A 22,679-nucleotide genomic window follows, 5' to 3' on the forward strand; every position below is an offset into this window, starting at 1 on the left:
CGGGTTGGATATATGAATTATGGTATGACCGGTTTGAGTTGCATTGAAGAATTTGAAAGCCGAGTAGTGGGTATTGAATTCCCCAAAGGTACTGAAGCTTGGCTTACATATTTAAGCTCCTTGACTGACGATAAAATTGAGTGGGCATTCGGATGGCTTCCTATCACCGAAGCAGTGTACATGTCAGCTGAAGTGTGTTATCTCCTCCTGATGGGCATCCGGAGCATCCAGCCGTATGCTCCCCACAGGGTTTTGCGCCAATTAGGGAGATTTCAAACCGTCCCTCATGACGAAGATTTGAGCAAACATGTCATTGAATTGGGCCCAAAAGCCACATTTCCAGAAGGGAGAATTCGCCAGGTGTGGAATGAGTGTAGGTTTCTTGAACATAAGACCATGGCGCGACATCTAGCTAGAGGTGAACTAGAGCCTAAGTACATTGTTTGGTTTGGTAAAAGATTTCAAATTCCTGAAAGACCTGCTAAGAGAGCCCACGTTCAACAATTTACTAGTGACTCAAAAGATCAGTGGGGCTGGTTGGCAAAAGAAGAAAGTTACAGGGCCAAAATAAGCAAGTTAGAGAGGCAAGTCATGGACCTTCAGTTTGAAAATGGCTTGCAAGCCGCCGCAGACGAGGGAGAAAAGAAAAAACTAATTCAAGAGAATGAAGCCCTCAAAGCTCAAATCCGGAAGATGAAAATAACTGCTAGAAACCCGGAGAGAAGCCGAGCGGATGAAAGGCTTATAAGCAGTATGAAAAAGAAAGCCCTTGAATGCCAAGATGACCTAGAAAAGGCTGAGGTCGGTCTAGCAAATGCCCGGGCTTAATTAGCGGAGAATGCAAAAGGTCGGACATAGTTTGTGCAACAAATAAAGAGAAAGTATGAGGGGACAATCACCAGCCTGAGAAGAAAGGTGACTACTCTTGAGAATGAGGCAGCCAAGTAGGCTAAAGATTTCAAAGTTGATAGGGAATACTGTTATGATTTGATGGCTCCAATAGCGGCTGCAAGGGGATCTCGCATATAGGCCCGCGACGAGACCGAATGATGTCCCACAGGACCCAGGAGTCGAAGCCTTAATGTATTCCTGATTTTTCCTTTATCGAGTATGTATTTTGGTTTATTTTGAGTCTGTTCGTAGTTTTTCCAAGAAAATTAGTAGTTTGAAGTCTTTTGTAATAGAAAGTTTAGGAGTTTTTATTAAATGAAAATCGAAGATTCCCAAAAATTTTGTTTCTTTAATTCTCGCATTTATTTTCTTGAACTACGTAATGATCTGGTTCACGCGGCGTCGCTATACGTAGGCAATCCTCATCGGATCCGGTCATAATTTTCTTAATAACTCCAATAAGAGAGGAATGCGAAAAATAAAGACCCGAAAGAAAAACCCAAAAAGAAAGAAAAGAGAGCCAAAGAAAAATCAAAGAAAATAAAGAGAGAAGGGAAAGCGAGGAAGGAAAAAAAAAGTGGAAGGGAGTGGAAATGGAAAGAAGAGAAATGGAAAGAATAAGTAAAGCCGGGATGAAGCATGCAACCATTGCAAAACATGTAGAAACTCATTTAACTGTATAGGTGCATCACACCCCCAACGTGCGATTACTTATCTGTTATTTGTTTCAAACTAACCGTTTGATGCTGTTCATAGTCCAGGTTTTTTTAGAACGGCGATTGGTTTTTGTGGTAATCTGGCTTCGCACCCATACTTTACGAGATCAAAGGGGAGCGTCGAAATGTCTTCAGAAATGACTCTGCCAACAATTCCCATCATGGATGATAGTCCAATCTCAGGCATCCCGACCTCAGAATCGGCAGCTGCCGAAGAAAATAGAATTCTGCGTCTTCGGGTTATGGAAATGTGGGACGCTTGGGCAAATGGAAGAGAGCCACCAAGCGCCATCCCGGGATTCCCCGAATTTTTTCCTAGAGCAAGTGGTGCCTTCACTGTTCCGATCAGTCACCCAAACACGCCACTAGGACACCTAACTATCCCAGCTTATTTTGTGGGAACACCTTCTGAGGTTCGCCCCCAGGTGTTGATGTCCAGTGTAGCTTCAAATATCTTCACCTCTCCCCCATGCTCGGCCACAGCACAGCCTACACTGCCTAGGCCCAGTTTTGACCCCTCAGCTTTCACCTTCCAAACACCCACCTTCCAAATGGAACCTTCTCAGTTTCCTACTTACACTCACCCTCAGCCACCCCAATTTGAGTTCACTGTGGGGAAAGAAAAGACCACCAAAACTCCTGAGCAAGAAGAGATTGTGAGGAAGATGAGGAGTATGGAACAGAGTCTCAAAAGCATACAAGGCTTGAGTGGACAGAAAAGTGTATCCTATGCCGGCTTATGCATGTTTCCCCATGTGCACCAACCATTGGTATTTAAAACCCCAAAATTTGAGAAGTATGATAGACACAGTGATCCTATTGCCCATCTCAAGAGATATTGCAACCAGTTGCGAGGAGCCGGTGGAAAGGAAGAACTCCTCATGGCCTATTTCGGAGAAAGTCGGGGGGCATCGCATATGAGTGGTACATGGACCAAGATATATCCCGCTGGCACATTTGGGATGATCTTGCTAGAGATTTCGTTAGGCAATTCCAGTACAATATCGATATTGCTCCAGATAGGAACTCATTGACAAACCTGAAGAAGAAATCCTCGGAAAGCTTCCGAGAGTACACAGTTAAGTGGAGTGAGCAGGCCTCCAGGGTAAAGCCTCCAATGGATGAGGTTGAAATAGTCACAGTTTTCCTCCAAGCTCAGGAAGCTGGCTACTTCCAAAATATGATGTCCGCAATGGGCAAACCGTTTGCTGAAGCCATCAAGATTGGCGAAATGGTTGAAAATGGGTTGAAAACGGGTCGAATTCTAAGCCAATCTGCTATCAGAGCCACCTCCCAAGCCATTCAGGGTGGGTCTGGAGGAGTAGCGAAGGGCAAGAAAAAGGAAGAAACATCCATGGTACTATCGGGTGTAAGAAAACACCATACTCCCAGATCCCTTTTCTCAGATAGAACCCCACTACACTATTACCCCCAACAAGACGTGGCCTATGCTCCTCAGCCATACCCGGTCATGAATGCTCAACCTTATGTCCGGCCACAACAACAAGCCAATCAGAACAAAGCTCCATTTCATAGAAACCAGCCTCCTTACCAAACCCACTACAATCCCCGATCTCCACAAAACAATTTCCGTGCCCGGGAGCTGCCAAGAAAATCAAACTTCACTCCAATTGGCGAGTCTTGTTCTAGCCTATTCCCAAAATTGGTCCAAATGGGTTTGTTGCAGCCCGTAACCCCAAATAGGCAAAACCCAGAATCACCTTCTTACCAATGTGGCACCCGATGTGCTTATCACTCAGGGGCTGAGGGGCATGATACAGAAAATTGTTGGACTTTGAAAAGAGTTGTGGAAGATTTGATAGAACAGAGGAAGATAGTGCTAAGGGATGAAGATATTCCCAATGTGACTAACAACCCACTGCCGGCCCACAACAACGGGCCAGTAATCGGAATGATTTGTGAGGATAAGGAATTTGACCCAGCATTGAAGGCCATCATTGCCATCGCTGATGTAGACAAAAAACCAAAAGCTGCCATGAAGCAAGACCAAGGGGAGAAAAGGACAAAACCAATCCTCCAAAGTTAGAGAAGAAAGTTGAAGTCGAAACTGGGGCAACGCCTCCCAAAGATGTTGTTCTCTATATCTCGCGAGTTTGCAAAGAAAAGCAAATGACGTTGAGTCCCCCAGGAGATTCGAGATGAACAAGACAACCCAGATGTATGTGGCCAAGGGGGCTTATGTGATGCGGGGGCCAATTAATCCACCAAGGCTGAATGAGCCCGTGGTTATTGGACGCGCGCCACAGAAGCCCATGATAGATCCTACCACTGTGCCCTGGAACTACAACAAAATGGTGGTGACCTATAAGGGCAAAAAAATCTCAGGAGAAGTTCAAGAAAATAACCCCGTTGAAAAGTATTCTAATTTGGAAGAGGTGAACAATGCCACTAGAAAGCGCTTCCCATCCAAGAAACCCGTGAGTGCCGAAGAAGCAGAGACCTTCTTTCAAAAGATGAAAATGGCAGATTATGAGGTGATCAACCAGCTTCGAAAATTTCCCGAACAAGTCTCCTTGTTGGCTTTGTTGATGAACTCCGCCGAACACCAGAAGGTACTGATCAAGACCCTTAACGAAGCATATGTGCCTGTTAAGACTTCAGTAGAGCAGTTGGAGAGGATAGCAGAAAGGTTTTTCGTAATTAACCAGATCTCTTTCAGCAAAAATGACTTTCCCCCAGAAGGGGCCGCACATAACAAAGCCCTACACCTAACAGTCAAATGCGAAGGGTATTATGTGAAAAGGGTTTTGTTGGATGGAGGCTCTGAGGTAGACATTTGCCCTGTCTCAAAGCGCATGAAACTCGGGACCGAAAGAATTCGACCCAACAATGTCTGTGTACGGGCCTTCGATGGTATAAAAAGGGACACAATTGGAGAGATCGATCTGATTCTGACCATCGGCCCAGTAGACTTTGAAGTAAACTTCCAGGTTCTAGACATGGACACATCCTACAACTTTCTTTTGGGGAGGCCACGGATTCATGCAGCGGGGGCTATACCTTCTACCCTTCAACAGATGGTAAATTTTGAGCATGAAGATCAAGAGATTGTGGTCCACGAGGAAGACGGGCAATTAATTTATCGAGACCCATCAGTCCCATGTCTTGAAGCAAGAGAGGGGAGTGAGCACATAGTTTATCAGGCTTTTGAAATTGTGGTCGCAGACCAGCACGAAGAGGGAAATCCTTGCCCCCAACCCTTCTTTTCTAATGCATCAATCATGGTAGCCAAAGAAATGATCAAACATGGCTTCAAATCGGGGAAGGGTTTCGGGAAATCATTACAAGGAATAGCTGAACCCATCACCCTGTCTGCCAGTGAAAAGTTCTTCGGGGTGGGTTTCCGACCCACCCTAGCTGATATAAGATGGGTAGATGATAGAAAGAATGATGTTTGGGTCTTGCCTCAGCCGGTGCTGCATCTGTACAGAATATTTGTCAAGCCGAAATACCATGAGGAGGAAAAAGATGAGGCCTTCACGGCCGAAGGGATTGAAGAGATCTGTGGGACAATGAGGAAGATACTATATGAAACCCACATGGTCCAGCCTGGCGAGGGCTCGGGCACTGCTGAGGTGCTGTATATGGGACCTAATGCCAAGCTGCAGAATTGGAAGGCTATGTCATTCCCAATCAGGCGGGAGTCCCAGTAGACCTGTCCTGCCACCTTTTCTACATCATGAGTTATTTTCGGGGTGTAACTCGGATGTTTTCTTTAGCTTATTGTCTTCTAATTTTTCAATGTAAACCCTGTTATCTTCAAATTCCAAGAAATGAAATCAATATTTCATCGTTCATCTTTCCTTATTCTTTCTGCTTTTGTTATTTTTCTCTTTTATTTCTTATTTCAGTTATAATAATGCGGCTTTAAATAACATGACATGCTTGGGGACTTCATGCCCAGATCCAAACACGATGTCTAACTGTGAAATTATGAACCAAGAACCAGAGTATGATGAAGAGGAGGCTTTTAGGGAAATAAATCGAGAACTGGAACAATTTGAGAATAAACCTAAGCCGAACTTAAATGATACCGAGCTGGTTAATTTAGGTAGTTCTGAAGAAGTCAGGGAAAGCAAGATAAGCATCCATGTAAATGAGAAAACCCGGGACGCATTGATCCAACTCTTGTTTGAATTCAAAGATGTATACACTTGGTCATACGATGACATGCCAAGACTGAGTGTTGATTTGGTGGTTCACAAGTTGCCAACATACCCTGATTGTCCCCCTATCTAGCAAAAGCAAAGAAAATTTAAAACTGATGTCAGTGACAAGATCAAAGAAGAGGTCACAAAGCAGTTGAAAGTGGGGGTGATCCGGGTGGTCCGGTACACCACATCGCTAGCTAATGTAGTCCCAGTGCCAAAGAAAGACGGGAAGACCCGGGTATGTGTGGATTACAGAGATTTAAACAAGGCAAGTCCCAAAGATAACTTCCCTTTGCCGAACATCCACATCTTTGTTGATAACTGCGCCAAGCATGAGATACAGTCCTTCGTAGATTGTTACGCAGGATATCACTAGGTGTTGATGGATGTAGAAGACGCGGAAAAAACAGCTTTTACCATACCTTGGGGTACATACTGTTACAGAGTCATGCCATTTGGTCTGAAGAATGCCGGGGTGACCTACATGAGGGCCATGACAGCCATTTTTCACGATATGATGCACCAAAATATAGAGGTGTATATGGACGATGTAATCATCAAATCCAAAACCCAGGACGACCACGTTCGGGACTTGAGAAAGTTCTTTGAGTGGCTGCGCAAATATGATTTGAAGCTGAACCCAGCCAAATGTGCATTTAGGGTACCATTCGGCAAACTCTTGGGATTCATCGTCAGTCGGAGGGGCATCGAGTTAGACCCAACAAAGATAAAGTTTATTCGAGATTTGCCTCCTCTGAAAACCAAGAAGGATGTTATGAGTTTGTTGGGTAGATTGAACTACATCAGCCGGTTCATTGCCCAATTGACATCCACATGTGAACCCATATTCAAATTGCTGAAGAAAGATGTGGCAGTCAAGTGGACAGTTGAATGTCAGGACGCTTTTGATAAAATCAAGGAATATCTGTCAAATCCGCCGGTCTTGGTCCCACCTGAGCCAGGGAGGCCTTTATTCTTGTACCTGATAGTCTTGAAAAATTCTTTCGGCTGCGTCCTCGGAAAACACGATGTGACCGGAAAGAGAGAGCAGTCCATTTACTATCTGAGCAAGAAATTCAGTAGTTATGAAGCCAAGTACACTTTGGTAGAGAGGACTTGCTGGGCTTTGACTTGGGTCGCTCAGAAGTTGAGGCATTATTTGCAAGCCTACATCGCTTACCTCATAACAAGGTTGTATCCTTTAAAATACATATACCAGAAGCCAATGCCCACTGGGAGGCTAGCAAAATGGCAGATCCTGCTTACGGAATTCGACATAGTATATGTCACTCACACGACAATGAAAGCCCAGGCGTTAGCAGATCATTTGGCTGAAAATTCGATCGATGATGATTACCAACCTTTGAATACTTACTTCCCGGATGAAGAGGTAAACTCAGTTGAGACAATATCCGAAGACGTCAATGCTTGGAAAATGTTCTTCGATGGAGCGGTAAACACAAAAGGTGTTGGAATTGGGGCAATCTTGATCTCGCCCACCGGTTAGCATTACCCGGCCACAGCCAAGCTTCAATTTTTCTGCACAAACAACACTGCCGAGTATGAAGCTTGCATTATGGGTCTGAACATGGCAATCGACCAAGATGTCGAAGAACTGTTAATAATGGGAGACTCAGATTTGATTATCTAACAAGCTCAAGGAGAATGGGAAACCCGAGATGTCAAACTTATTCCTTATAGGCAACATGTGGAAGAACTTGGCAAGCGATTCAAGTCAATAGAGTTCAGGTACATTCCTCGCTGCCACAATGAACTAGCTGATGCACTTGCCACTTTGGCCTCAATGCTGCCATACCCAGGCAATGCCCACATTGATCCCTTGGAAATCCAAATCCGGGAAAGGCATGGTTATTGTAATACGGTTGAAACAACACCAAATACCCAACCATGGTACCATGACATCAAAAGGTTTTTGAAAACACAAGAATACCCCGAGCAAGCCAGCGGATTCCAGAAGAGAACCATTAGGCGGCACTCAAGTGGTTTGTTTTTGAGTAGTGATGTCTTGTACAAAAGAACTCCGGACCTCAACTTGTTAAGATGTGTCAACACAGAAGAAGCTGGAAGAATCATGCATGAGGTACATGCAGGAGTATGTGGACCCCACATGAACGGGTATGCTTTAGCAAAGAAAATCCTTCGAGCAGGCTATTACTGGATAAGCATGGAAAAGGACTATTTCAGCTTTGTCCGGAAGTGTCATCAGTGTCAAGTACACGGTGATTTGATTCATACACCTCCCATGGAACTGCATCCCATGTTAGCACCTTGGCTATTTGTTGCTTGGGGTATGGACGTCATTGGGCCAATCGAGCCGAAAGCCTCAAATGGGCACAGGTTCATACTAGTTGCCATTGACTACTTCACGAAATGGGTTGAAGACATCACTCTCAAATCCTTCACCAAGAAAGCCGTGGTAGATTTCGTGCACTCCAATCTTATCTTCCATTTTGGCATTCCTGCAACTATTATCACAGACAATGCTACAAACTTGAATAGTCATTTGATGGGAGAGATATGTGAACAATTCAAGATAATGCACCGGAACTCTACTCCTTATCGACCCAAAGCCAATGGTGCAGTCAAAGCAACAAACAAAAACATCAAAAGAATTTTGGGAAAGATGATTCAAAGTTCTAGGCAGTGACATGAAAAGTTGCCATTTGCATTGTTGGGATATCGCACTACTGTGCGCACATCAATTGGAGCCACCTCGTATCTTTTGGTTTATGGCACTGAAGCCGTAATACCCGTAGAGGTTGAAATCCCCTCTCTCCGGATCATTGTTGAAGCTGAAATTGAAGACAGTGAGTGGGTTAAAACCCATTTGGAATAGTTAACCTTGATCGATGAAAAACGAATGTCCGCGGTCTGCCAAGGGCAGTTGTACCAACAAAGAATGGCTCGTGCCTACAACAAGAAAGTGCAGCCTAGAAATTTTGAAGTGGGGCAACTCGTTTTAAGGCGTATCCTCCCCCATCACTAGGAAGCAAAAGGAAAATTTGCTCTTAATTGGAAGGGCCCATACATCATCAGAAAGATATTGCCGAGGGAGCATTGTATCTGGGCGATATCGAAGGGAATGATCTCGAAGCAGCTGTAAATGCGGATGCAGTCAAAAGGTACTATGTTTAGGTTTTCTGCAGCGACAACCTTGTCCGATTGGGATGACGAAGGCTTTCATTCTCGCTACCCAAACACTATCTACCCTTTTGCAAACCCATTTGAGCCGGTTAGTCTTCTTTGATTACCCTCTTTGGAACCAGAAAGTGTTATGATATGAAAAAAAACAAAAACAACAAACAAAAACAACAAAAAAAAGTATTTCCCTGAACTACGTTCGACTTGATTCCGAAAGGATACGTAGGAAGCCTCTTTCTGGGCTCAGTCACACCAAAACAAAAAGCCAATTTTCCCCAAAAAGTGAAACTGGGGCAGATGATATAATGGTTCAGCGATGATCCCGCCGAACGGTTCCAAAGTTGTAACGCGATCCAATTCCCTTTTTACCCGAACCTTGTCCAAGTCCTTCTGATCAATCGGCAAAGGCGTCAGAATTAGAAAACACAGCTGCTTGGATCTAACACAATCAAAATGAGAGAAATAAAATGAGAGAGTCTTATTGGTGAAAACCTACGGGCACCTTGAGGCGATGGCGAGCAGAGAAATTGAAAATAAGAGAGTCTTGTTAGTGAAAAATCATAAAAGAGAACTATAAGGCGATGATAAGAAGAGAAATGAGAGAGGTCGATTGGCGAAAACCCGCAAAGGGCGCCGTTGATCTAAAAGAAGAAACCCCTCACCACCATTGGTATTGAAAGAGTCTTGGCAAGGTTTCTCGATTTTAAAACACGGGCCGCAATTGGTTTATGAGAAGTGGGGTTAGTTTGTGCGGATCGGGCACCCAGTCCAAGAGGCATGTCATGTCTACTAAAGTCTGCATACACCCTAGGTAAGTCCGTCCTTCCTCCCCAAAAGGGGCACTTCTCATTAAATTCATTTCCTTGTCCTTTAATTACTTTTTCTTGAATCCCTTTCAGTCTAACTCTATTCCGAAACTAATACAAAGAAAAGGTTGCAAGATTGATTTTACAGGCTTCCGCTTAATAAAAGCCAAGTCCAAGAAAGTACCCAGCCTCAGTGGGTGCATCAGGTCGATCCCGGCTGGCCATGATGGCCGATGCTCTGAAACCAGAGTTATTGAAAATGACAAGAAATCCTGAATCAAAAGCCCCAGAGGCAGAATAAAGGGAAAGGGTCAAAGCCCCATACGGGCGAGCCGTCATGAGAATTTTGAAAAGTTGAGTTCCTCGGTTTTAAGAGAGAGATCAATCTTCAGAAAAGCCAGCAAACAACAAAGGTTATCACCAAAAGAGTTGAGCCGAGATCAAATGATCAAAAACAATGAAGGCCACAAAACCAACCACCGTTTCAAATTGACAAATTGTCCTTTGATTTGAAAACAGGAAAACAGGTCCAATTCAAAACAACACTGCAAGAAGCAAGTGAAATAAAAGCAACGCATGCAGAAACCAAATGGTTCTGCAGCAAAAAAGTTGACCCGAAAAAGGAAGTCCTTTTTAAACCCTTCATTCATTCTCCTAAATAAAATGAAAGTGAGGTAATGAAAACAAGAAGAAGAAAAATTCCAAAGCGTGGTAGCCTAGGGTCTCCAATCTCTACCTACATTCTTTCAACATAGGGTCTCATTCCCTAGTCACTCCCAGCATAACCTGGTAATCTTTTCCATTATAGGGTTCTACGCCCTAGTCGATCCCTGGCATAACCCAAGGATCTTTTTTCCTTTATCCCAGCATAACCCGTGGATCTCCCTAGCATAACCCAAGGACCTTTTTCTTTTATCCCGGCATAACCCAAGGATCTCCCTGGTATAACCCAAGGACCTTTTTCTTTTATCCCGGCATAACCCGTGGACCTCCCTAGCATAACCCAAGGACTCTTTCTTTTATCCCGGCATAATCCATGGACCTCCCTGGCATAACCCAAGGACCTTCTTTCTTTTATCCCGGCATAACCCGTGGACCTCCCTGGCATAACCCAATGACCTTTTTCTTTTATCCCGTCATAACCCGTGGACCTCCCAACATAACCCGATGACCTTTTTCATTTCTTCCGGCATAACCCGATGACCTTCCCGGTATAACCCGAGGACCCTTTTTTCTGGCATAACCCAGTCAGCTTTCTAGCATAACCTGGCCAACCCTCCCGATTCAGGGCTCCACACCCTACTCCCAAGGATACACAATCCTGATTTTTATTGCTTTCAATAAAGAGATAGCTTGGATTTGTGTTGCAAATAACTCACGAAATTTTCCTAGTGAAAACTGAGGGAAGAAAAATTTTGTTCGTTTGTTTGTTTTGGTGTCTGAGCAGGTTTTACCTCAAGGCATGGGATTCGAGATGACCAAAAGAATGAGTCTCAATCCGAAATAAAGAAAAAAGGAAAAAGAACAAAAAGAAGTGAATTCAAATGCTGAAGCGGACAAAGATGCGGACGGCTCATGATGTGATTGAAGTCACAGGCTTCGTATGACCCGCTTTGATCCAAAAGCTGAAGAGAGAACCAGCACAGGCAGCTGACGAGCACCAAGATTCAGATCAGAGTCCACAGCGAAGTCAGTTAAGACTTGAGATCAAGCTTCAAGAGATTTATAGATAGGAATTTTGTAACTCGTAGTTTGTAGGCCTAGCTAGTTTAGCTTTTTGATTTTCCCTTTTGGTGTAATAAGGAAGTCAGCAAGCAGTAGCAGCAACAACAACATGAAATCATAGCTTCCGGTAGTCCCAGCTACCAAAACTCCATAACTACACTGACCTGATTCCTTTATAGCCAAGGATATGTAGGCAACCTTTGAAGCAAGGTTCGGTCAGACACTTTCCAAAAATGCTTCACAAGGAGTATCAAGAAGGCAAAAATCCTCATAGTTGCTCATTTTATCTTTGTCCGAAAACCCTTCGTGTCTCCGAGCAAAGAGGGGCAGTTGTGAACACGTGATTTTTGCCTCGCGTGAATTACTCCTACAAAATTCCCGAAATTGGGATTTTTCTTTTAATTATTTGATCTTTTTAGGAATTATTGCATGATTTTGTGTTTGTTTACATTTTTGTGTGCATGTTTAATTTATTTAATGCATAAAAATACAAAAATATGTTGCATTTGCATTTAGGACCCTATTTTATATTTTTAGGTTAATTAGTTAATTAATGTTAAAAAAATGAATGAAAGAAAAATAACAAAAATAGCTCTTTTTGCATTTTTACTTTTTAATTTTGAATTTATCATAGTTTTCCTTTTATGTTAGGACTTAATTAATTTTGAAGAAGCAATTAGTTAGTTTTGGATTTAAATCAGGTCTTTTTATTTTAATTTGTATTTAACAAAAATCTAAAAAAAAGGGAGAAAAGAAAAGGAAATGAAAGAAATTAGAGTTACTAATAAAAGACTAAGTTTTGGGCTCTTTCCTATTAATTTTTCCAGCCCAGTTAAAACCTTTCCAATACCCGTCCAAAATCCCCATAACCCGGCCCAAACCGACCATACCCGGTTCAACATTCCCCTCAATCGAAACGACCCCGTTTTGTACATGATCAATCACGACCGTTGGATCTCACTAATCCAACGGTCCGGAACTCTATATATATGTCCGAACATCCCCCTACCCCATCCAATCGTCTCCTTCACAACCCCTCTCCTAAGAACCCTAATGACCGCCGCCTCCGAATACTCCACCCAAAGCCATGGCGGCGCCACCACAAGATGACCCCAAACTAACACCAAATACTCTCCTCACCCCCTCTTTCTAAATCCCCAATCCATTCCTCTCAAATCCTTCCAGAAAAACTCGAATTTTAGATCAAATATCGAAACCCTAGCGCCGCCCAACCTTCCCTGGTGGTGGCGCCACCTCTGTTCGACCCCAAAATCACACCCTTGAACCCCCACCACCTCCTCTCCACTAATTTCTACTCCTTGTCTCTCAAATCCTCCTCAAACGGTTCGAATAATAAATTAGAGGAAGAGCCCTAATTCCACAACTCAAAATTCAACGGGCCTTTAAGGATTTTTGGATTGTACTGGACCTTAGTCCTTTGTTTTCACACGAAAACACAAGATTAAGTCTAATATGGTCAAGAATCGAAGGATTTTATCAAGTGTTTTCAAGTCCATTCAGAGCTCCACGGGTATTTCTTTTTCAGTTTTCTTCTGTTAAATTTTCTTTACTTTTCTTTTCGTTGTTTACCTTGCATTGTCCTCTGTTTGCCCTTTTCCTTTAGACTTTTTTTGCTTCCCCAGTTTTAGAATCGTTCTTTACATGCATGATTAGTTTTTATTTCTTTAATTAGCTTAAACAGGCTGTTAGTAATTTAGTTTCAATTTTATTAAGTGTTAGTTGCATTAGTTGAATTTCTAGAATTGTTTCAATTGCTTCTGCTTCTTTATTTTGTTAGTTTGATTGTTGTTTTGGTTTGAGTCTCATACCCTGAAGTTTAGGCTTGGGTGGGACTCTTGAATGGGTGAGCCCAGGGTCAACTTGACCCACAATTTGTCTAGGGTTCAGGGGGTAAAAAATAGGGAAGCTAAGGAGTAAAATGGGTAGACCACCTAGAGAATCTTTCTCTAACTGCCTTAGGAAGCTTCCTAGAAAGCTGAAAATAGCCTTGCTTGGATATCAAGTCAGAAAATAAGGGACTAACTAGCAAAAAGGAAAACTAAGAAAGGACTAAATTGAAAAACTAAACCCCTAAGGCTGCCTTAGTAACTTGCCTATAAAGGCATAGTTACCTGAGGCTCAATTTAGAGGAGAGAGAGCGAGAAAAATTAGAAAAACACCAGATGGCTAAAATTTAGTAAGAAAATACCATTCTATTAGAATTCTGCCCTGAATTTTAAGTTGTTCTTTGATTACAAAATAATTTCTGAATCCTTTTGAGTGAAAATGGCTTGATCTTGTGCTGGAAAAGCTTTAGGTTCAGTTTGTTTGAAGTTTTCACTGTTCCATTGATCTCTGGTTTGGATTTCTGAAAGTTTTCAAAGTTCTGAAGCATTTTATGGTTCACTTAAGGTTGAATATGAGTCGATTTGGGTTTGGAAACTAGTTCAAAGTTGGGTTCTGGGGTTTGCTGTGTGTCAACTTGTGTTAAGTTTGGGTTTTGCTGATTGTTACTCAAATCTGTTGCTGTTCTACTAAGCTGCTAGCTAACTGTCCCTGCTTGGTTTTGGTTCTATATCGTTTCAGGTATGCACTGTAAAGCTATTGATTGTTGAATGTCGGATTTAAAGAATAAAAAATGAGAAAGAAGGATTTGAAAGCCCTATTTCAACTGTCTTTTATTCCATTCAATTTCACTTTAGATTTCTTTTCTATTTGAGTATGCTGTACTGTTTAGATAATCTGTGTGTTAAGTAGATAACATCATTTGTAATTGAATTGGGACTGTTGTAAGACTGAATCCACCCATGTGGAAGTAGTTTGATAATTGTAATTGGTCGTATTCAATTGCTTATGTGTTCACCCATTAGTTTGGCTGAATGTGTTCTTGGACTTCTGAGTATTGCAATTGTGATTTAAGGAAAATGATCCGTAATATTGCAATAATAGATGTAGTTTCATTTTAATTTGATTATGAGCAGGTTTAATTGGAACTCGTGGATTTGTAACGTTCAATCAAGTTTCAAACTTGAAGAACAAATGTTCAATTCCATTTATATGTAGTTGCTAATTGAAACGTAAGTAGTGCTTTGGGGCTGTAAAGTTGAATGAAATTTGGGTGTTGTTGCGTGGGTTCGACCCAGTAACCCGTTTTGCTGGCTGAAGCCGGGTTTGCTTTAATTTGGGTTCTTTCGTAGACCTTAGCTTGGACTGATGATCATTTGCAATTCAAAATAGTACTACAGTCTATTAGGCCTCACAGTAGGCCCAAGTTTAACTTTAAAACATTAATTCTTCTTCTCAAAGATATATCTTGTTAGTTTGCACCATAATATAGTCTTGGCTCTTTAATGTTTAGATAGTTGAGTTTCTTCTTTAATCAACTGAGGTGAGCCATATTATGACACAAATAGTCTATGGCCCTCCGAATTTTAGCTTGAATATCATTTAAAAATGGAATTGAGGTATGATGCTCCAAATAAAATCTCAAATGCATAACCCTCATTTAATTATTTCTTTTAAAATACTTAGAACTCGAGGCATGCCATTTAGCAAATTTCCATGGCCCTCTCAAAGTTAAAATGCGTAGTTGCTTTAGGCGCGTATTTTAATAATATTACTTTCCTAAATTCGGGTGTGCATTTCATGTGACCCAAATCCAAATCTCAACAATGTTAAATAAAATGTGTCTCGGACTGCCGGTGCATTTCATGTGGCGTGGTCCAAAGTCGCATTTTAGATGACGTTGAAATCTTCTTAGAATTAATTAAAAGCGGTTAATTATTTAAAATATACCATAGGCTAAAATATGTATTAAAATCAGATAATAGGCCAATTGTGATAGTTTAAGCGATCGTGCTAGAACCACAGAATCTAGGGGTGCCTAACACCTTCCCTCAGGTTAACAGAATTCCTTACTTAGAATTTCTGGTTCGCAGACTTAACAAGGAAAGTCGAATCTTCCTCGATTTGGGATTTAAAAATAAACTGGTGACTTGGGACACCAGAAAACAATCCATCCCAAGTGGCGACTCTGAACAAAAATTGAATAAATAATCCCATTTCGAATAATGTCACTTAAAGTGGAAAAACTCCCTTATACTACCTTCGGATGTGTAAAAAGGAGGTATGACAATCTTCACCATGCAGTCAATAATATAAATGTGCACGACATCACCCTTCGTGCTTTATCACTCTTCCTCACCATATGAATAGTATAAATGTGCACGACATCACCTTTCATGCTTTATATTTCTTCCTCACCACATATATCAATATAAATGTAAATGTGCACGGCATCACCCTTCATGCTTTATCACTCTTCCTCACCATATGAATAAGTATGAATGTGCACGGCATCACCCTTCGTGCTTTATCACTTTTTTCTCTTCCAAACAACAGAAACCATAACATCCCGGCAAGGGAATCACTAATAGAAGTATATACATCCCGGCAAGGGAATCAATAATAGAAACAAATACATCTCGACAAGAGAATAAGCTATAATCAATCTTGTTCCAATAGTTAACTTCACGCAATAGATCTCAACTTGAGCGAATACTCAACAATGGCCAATTACTAAGAAATTATCATAAGTCTTGTTCAACATGGATAATCATCAATTTAAGCATGGATAGTACATAATAAGAGTCACAACAGTCACGGTATAAGACCCATGGGCATGCTCGACACCAACGTATAGATACTCGTCAACACCCCTATACATCGCACACAACATTAACACGTAGCAAATAAGACACAACACATATTCCCTCAAGCTAAGGTTAGGCCAAACACTTACCTCGAATTCCACAGCTAAACTCAAGCCTCAAATACCGCTTTCTCTTTAGATTTCGCCTCCAATTCACTTGTATATACTCATAATTAACTTAATAACATCAATAAGTGCAATGCTTAATTATAGGTTTTCTATCATTTTCCCTAAAAAGTCAAAAATCGACCCCAGGCCCGCTTGGTCAAAACTCGAGGTTCAGACCAAAACCTGATTATTCATTCACCCACGAGCCCGAATATGTAATTAGTTTCGGAATCCGACCTCAAATCGAGGTCTAAATTCCCATATTTGCAGAAGCCTCAATTTTCCTAAAATCCCTAATTTCTACCCTTAAAGAAAAAGATTTAAGCCTAGAAATCTAATGGGTGTTGATGGAAAATGAAAGAAATGAGTTTAAGAACACAAACCTATGATTTGGTGGTGAAATCTTTCTTCAAAAATCGCCGAAGGTCGAGTTCTATGGAAGAAAATATGAAATTTTGGTCTAATCCCGTTTGGAGTTCTGTTTTTAAAAGACTGAGCAGGCCTTCTTCGCGTTCGCGAAGGGCCTGCCGCGTTCGCGAAGAGCTGCCTTACTCAGGCTTATGCGATCATGAGTTCTTCCACGCATTTGCGAAGGGTATGCCTCCCTGGCCTTCGCGTTCGCTGACCATTGTATGCGTTCCCATAGAAGAAATGACTGATTCCTAGCCCACCTCCATTTTACTATACACTGGTCGCATTCGCGAAAGAGCGCTCCGCGTTCGTGACCATGGCTACGCGTTCGTGATGAACAAACCCAACCTCAAACCGGAGTACACTTCGCGATCGCGAGAGTGGCTTCGCGACCGCGAAGCACAAAGTGCCTGTACACCAGAAGCAGCAACTTATACCAGATTTCTAAGTGTAAATCAGCCTGTAGCCTATCCGAAAACTCACTCGAGCCCTCGAGTCTCCAAACCAAACATGCACACAAGTCTTAAAGCATCATATGGACTTACTCGTGCGATCAAATCGCCGAAATAATATTTTAAACAATGAATTTAGCATCAAAATCAATGAAAATCTCAAGAACTCTTAAAGTTACTATTTTTACAACCGAGGGTCCGAATCACGTCATATTAACTTTGTTTCTTACCAGATTTTACAGACATTACTTAAATACCATATTAAACTTGTATTGGGCTTCAGAACCAAAATATGGGCCCGATACAATCATATTCAAACATCATTCAATTTCTAAACTCCTTATATTTTTCAGTTAAATAATTTTCTTCAAATATTCATTTCTCGGGCTAGGGACCTCGGAATTCAATTCCGGGCATATGCCCAAGTCCCATATTTTTCTACGGACCATCTGGGACCGTCAAATCATGGGTCTGGGTCTGTTTACCCAAAATGTTGACCGAAGTCAACTTAATTCAATTTTAAAGGCAAAATTAGCATTTTTCTAAAATTTTTCACATAAAGGATTTTTGGATATACGCCCCGACTACACACGCAAATCGAGGTGAGACAAAAGGTTGTTTTTAAGCCCTCGGAACATAGATTTGACTTCTAAAGCAAGAGATGACCTTTTGGGTCATCACATTCTCCAGCTCTAAAACAATTGTTCGTCCTTAAACGGACATAGAAAAGTACTTGAGTCGGTGAAAAGATGGGGATATCGGCTCCGCATATCGGACTCGGACTCCAAGGAAGCTACCTCGACCGGTTGACCTCTCCACTAAACACAAACCGAAGGGTAACTCTTCGATCTCAATTGACAAACCTACCGGTCTAGAATAACTACCTGCTCCTCCTCATAGGTCAAGTCGTTGTCCAACTGGACAGTGCTGAAATCTAACACGTGGGATGGATCATCGTGATAATTCCGAAGTAAGGACACATGAAACACTGGATGCACAACTGATAAACCTGGCGGCAATGCATGTCTATAAGCCACCTCTTCCACTCTATCAAGGATCTCAAAAGGCCCGATGAACCTAGGGTGTCACGACCTTAAAACTGACCCGGTCGTGATGACGCATATCGTGAAACTAGGCCAGCTGACACAATTCAATCAAACCATTATTCTCTAAAAGTCATTTTTAAGCAATTAATTAACAAGAAATCTCATAATATAAGTCTAATTAACCAGTGCAGAAACATAACACAAGCCCGACTTCGGGGTGTCACAAGTCACGAGCAATTACGACATTGTCTCAATACAATAAAGTCTAAACAAGACTGGAAGACCATACTAAATAAAGCTAGGGAAGATATGAGGGAGAAGAACAGGACTGCGAACGCCATGAAGCTAAGTTGCCTTCTCCAAAATCCTGCTGAATGGATAATAATGCTCAGTATCGCGACCCGCAATTCCTGGATCTGCATACAAGGTGCAGAGAGTAATGTGAGTACGCCAACTCAGTAAGTAATAAAAGTAAATAAAAGCTAAGCAGTAAGAAAACTGATCATTCCATGTCATAACACTATGACAAGTACAGTACATTTCCCAAAAACAGTACAGAATTCATTTACCTCGTAAAACAAACTTAGTTTCAGTAAAACCTTTCCTTTTAGAACATCTTTCAATAGTTTCAAATGAGTGATGAAAACAGTTAGTAAAAATGATGGAAACGTAAACAGCCCCTCAGGCAAAACATGTACCATAAACCGCCCCTCGGGCAAAATATCAACAGAACCAACCCCTCGGGCTACCTCACAATCTCTCATAATCAGCCCCTCAGCCAACAATATGAATTAACAACAGTACCTCGAGATACATCATATCACTTACACTGGGTACCCGCGCTCACTGGGGGTGTTCAGACTCCAGAGGGGCTCCTACAACTCAAGCGCTCAACAAGCCATCTCGTGGCATAATCAATCAGGCCCTCAACCTCACATAACAAGCCACCTTATGCCATAATAAATCAGGCCCTCGGCCTCTCATATATCACAAATTAGTAAAACATGCTGCGGCGCACACCCTGATCCCATGATATCCTTACAACATAGACCCTCGACCTCACTCAGTTAGAAACCTCTCAAGCCACTTGGGCTACAGTAAAACAGGATGCTCAGTCAAAAATATCATTTAAGGTATCAAAACGAAGTAAATAAGATTGAGTTATGAAATCAGTAAAACATAGCATGACTGAGTACAATTAAATCAAGACAATGAGGAATTTCAGTAAAGAAAGCCCCTAAGGGTCCAAACAGTTGGCACGAGGCCCAAATATGGCATCCAACCCAAAACATAGTAATATTTTCTAAAACACAATAATATCAAATAGTTTTCAATCAAATACGTGACGTAATAGTCATACAGGGAGGACCAAATCACAATCCCCAATGGTGCACGGTCTCACGCTCGTCATCTAGCATGTGCATCACCTCAATGTAGCTCCACGATGTGAAATCCGGGGTTTCATACCCTCAAGAAAACATTTACAATCATTACTTACCTCAATCCGGTCCAAACTCTAGCCCGCGATGCCTTTTGCCTTCGAATCGGTCTCCAAATACTCCGAATCTAACCAAAATCAGTTTCACATCATCAATATACGCTAAAGGAACAAAGCCCAAGCGAAAGTAATCAAATTAACTAAAAAAACTCGAAATTTGCCAAACCCGACACCCAGGCCCACGTCTCGAATTTTGATAAAAATCACATCACTAGAATCCCCATCCTCCCACGAGTCCATACATACCAATAACATCAAAATCGGATCCCAAATGGCCCCTCAAATCCCCAATGAAAACTCTCCAATACCAAGCCCTAATTCTCCAATTTTAACACTTAATTTCCAATAATTTCAAGCCTAATCAGTAAAATAATGCCATAGGATCGAGTATTGGGTTCAAAAATCTTACCTCCAAGCATTATCCCTTGAATCCCTCTTCAAATCCTCTCAAAAAGCTCTCAAGCCGTCTAAAACAATGGAGGAAATAAGCTAAAAATCGCGAAGAGAAGCTTATATAGTCTTCTGACTCAGGGATTCTGCATCTGCAGTACCTTAAGCGCATCTGCGCTACTACTTCTGCGGACATTTTCTCGCTTCTGCGGTTTTCACTTAAGAGGCCAACTTCTGGACCTGCGCCCCAGGCCTCGCACCTGCGGGCTCGCAGGTGCGGTAAATCATCCACTCTTGCGACTGAGTCCGCTCCTACAGCTGCCTCTACGCACCTGCAATCATCGCACCTGCGGTCCCCAATCCGCAGGTGCGGAAACAACAGAAGCAGCAATTTCTGCAACACAACTCCGCGTCCAAACTTTCCGACAACCACCCAAATCCATACCGAGGCCATCGGGACCTCAACCAAACATGCCAACAAGTCACCTATCACCATTCAAACTTATTACAACCTTCAGAACACTCAAAACAACATCAAAATATTAAATCACCCTCAGATTCAAGCTTAAGAGATTCCAAACTTCCGAATTCCGCAAACGATGTCAAAACCTATCAAAACTCTTCCAAATGACCTGAAATTTTTCACACATGTCCCAAATGACACAACAGACCTACTCCAATTTCCGGAATTCCATTCTGACATGTATATCAAGATTTCCACTACTAACGGGGAAACGCTAAAACTCCAATTTCGCAAATTCAAGTCTAAATCCACCACGAACCTCCAAAATACATTCCGATCAAGATCCTAAGTCCCAAATCACTTCACGAAACTATCTGAACCATAAAAATTGAGTTCCGAGATCATTCACTCACAAGTCAACTTCCGGCTGACCTTTCCAACTAAAGCTTTCCAAAAAGAGACTAAGTGTCTCATTTCTCAGCAAAACCACTCTGAACCCAAACCAACCAACGCGATCCGATGAAATGTAGCTGAACAACACATAAAGAAGCCTGAATGGGGGGAATCAGGGCTAAAACTTTCGAAATGACCGATCGGGTCGTTACATTCTCCCCCACTTAAACATACGTTCATCCTCGAATATGCCCAGAGTTGTTCTAAAAATCAACAAATCACTGTATAACCTTACCATGCACACACCAGGGGGTCATCCCATGTTACCCTATCCCATATAGGTTCGATAACACATCATAACTGGAATTTGACAATTCACCCTAGCCCATAACCTTAGAGCTAATTTTCCACTTACGAAACTATCTAAAAGATCAGAATCTCACATCTATACACTGAATAAGTCCGAACAAGCTGTATCAAACCATATCTGCAACCTTAGATACAATTAGATGATATACACTCAGACACTCATAGCGATAACTCCTAATCACGACAGCTGCACACTACAACCGAATATCGATAATAAACCTCTTACCAATTAAAATCTCATTCCAACATTTTCGTATACTGCCAATGTTGAAAAAAATACGCAGAATCATAATCATTCCTTAGATCAACCATTCATGAGGCTCCCTCTCCTTTGGCAAGGACCATAGTAAATTTCTAAGCCGAATCCCGATATTATCCTTCCAACATGCTAAAATCGAATCTGATAGTATTCATTCAAGATCCCAATGTCCTCATCTCATCCAACATGACTACTCTAATGATATGACACATCAATACAATCTAAAGCCACAACCTATGCGACTAACGCACCAATAAGCAACAATCCAAATATACTCAAATCATGGAAAAATGACTCAAATGAGAGAGCTGTACCATAAGCTAACCAGTACCATCATCACACAATGCTAAGAAACCATCACACATCATAGAACCAGAACACACGAATCTAACCAGAAGGATCATACCTCCATATAACTTCGCTGCAATGCGCGACCCTATCCAAATACTGGTTCACATAAAATACCTCGAGTCACTATGCTCAAAATCAACAACCATGCACAATTTTATGTCTAGTACCAAAAGAAAATCATCATAACCACGGAGAAGCAAATGACATAACACCACACAAACTCGAAAGGACACAACAATATGCCATCCACCGAGAAATACCCAATACTCTTCCCGCTCGAATTCCACTATGAGACCCCAATAGAATCGCACCATTTGTGTCTATAACCAACAATTCATAACGCCTCGCAACACGGAAAGATAACTCATAGATCTCCTAGAACGCTGATAAGCTCAACAACAATCGAATCAACACATCTCTCAACAATAGAAACTCGGAGTCAACAAAGCTGACTCAATGCAGAACACATATCCATATTGGCCCACCAATGAACCCCTTATCAAAGAGTTCCTAAAGCTTCTCCTTCAACTCCTTTAACTCTGCCGGTGCCATACGATACGGTGCCCGGAACCAACTCAATACCGAAATCAACAACCTTGTCCGGCAGCACGCCCGACAGCAGGAAACACATCCGGAAAATCCCTCACCACCGGAACCAAATCAATGGTAGAAGTCTCTACACTGACATTCCTCACGAAGGCCAAATAAGAAAGACAACCCTTCACAATCATCGGCTGGGTCTTCAAAAATGAAATC

The 22,679-nt window shown here is 41.9% G+C and overlaps 2 protein-coding genes across 2 annotated transcripts; both read left to right on the forward strand.

Annotated features, from left to right (window-relative positions):
* Positions 1–1,732: 1,732 nt before the first annotated feature.
* LOC138878357 (uncharacterized) lies at positions 1,733–3,654 on the forward strand. The gene is made up of 2 exons (XM_070158024.1): positions 1,733–2,531; positions 2,627–3,654. Exons 1-2 carry the CDS (start codon positions 1,733–1,735, stop codon positions 3,652–3,654), a joined length of 1,827 nt encoding a protein of 608 aa, XP_070014125.1.
* A 130-nt stretch (positions 3,655–3,784) lies between these two features.
* LOC138878358 (uncharacterized) lies at positions 3,785–7,286 on the forward strand. Its single transcript, XM_070158025.1, has 4 exons — positions 3,785–5,208; positions 5,480–5,774; positions 5,868–6,017; positions 6,642–7,286. Exons 1-4 carry the CDS (start codon positions 3,785–3,787, stop codon positions 7,284–7,286), a joined length of 2,514 nt encoding a protein of 837 aa, XP_070014126.1.
* The last annotated feature ends 15,393 nt before the right edge of the window (positions 7,287–22,679 follow it).

This window comes from Nicotiana sylvestris, chromosome 9, assembly GCF_000393655.2.
Source record: "Nicotiana sylvestris chromosome 9, ASM39365v2, whole genome shotgun sequence".
Lineage (NCBI taxonomy): Eukaryota > Viridiplantae > Streptophyta > Magnoliopsida > Solanales > Solanaceae > Nicotiana > Nicotiana sylvestris.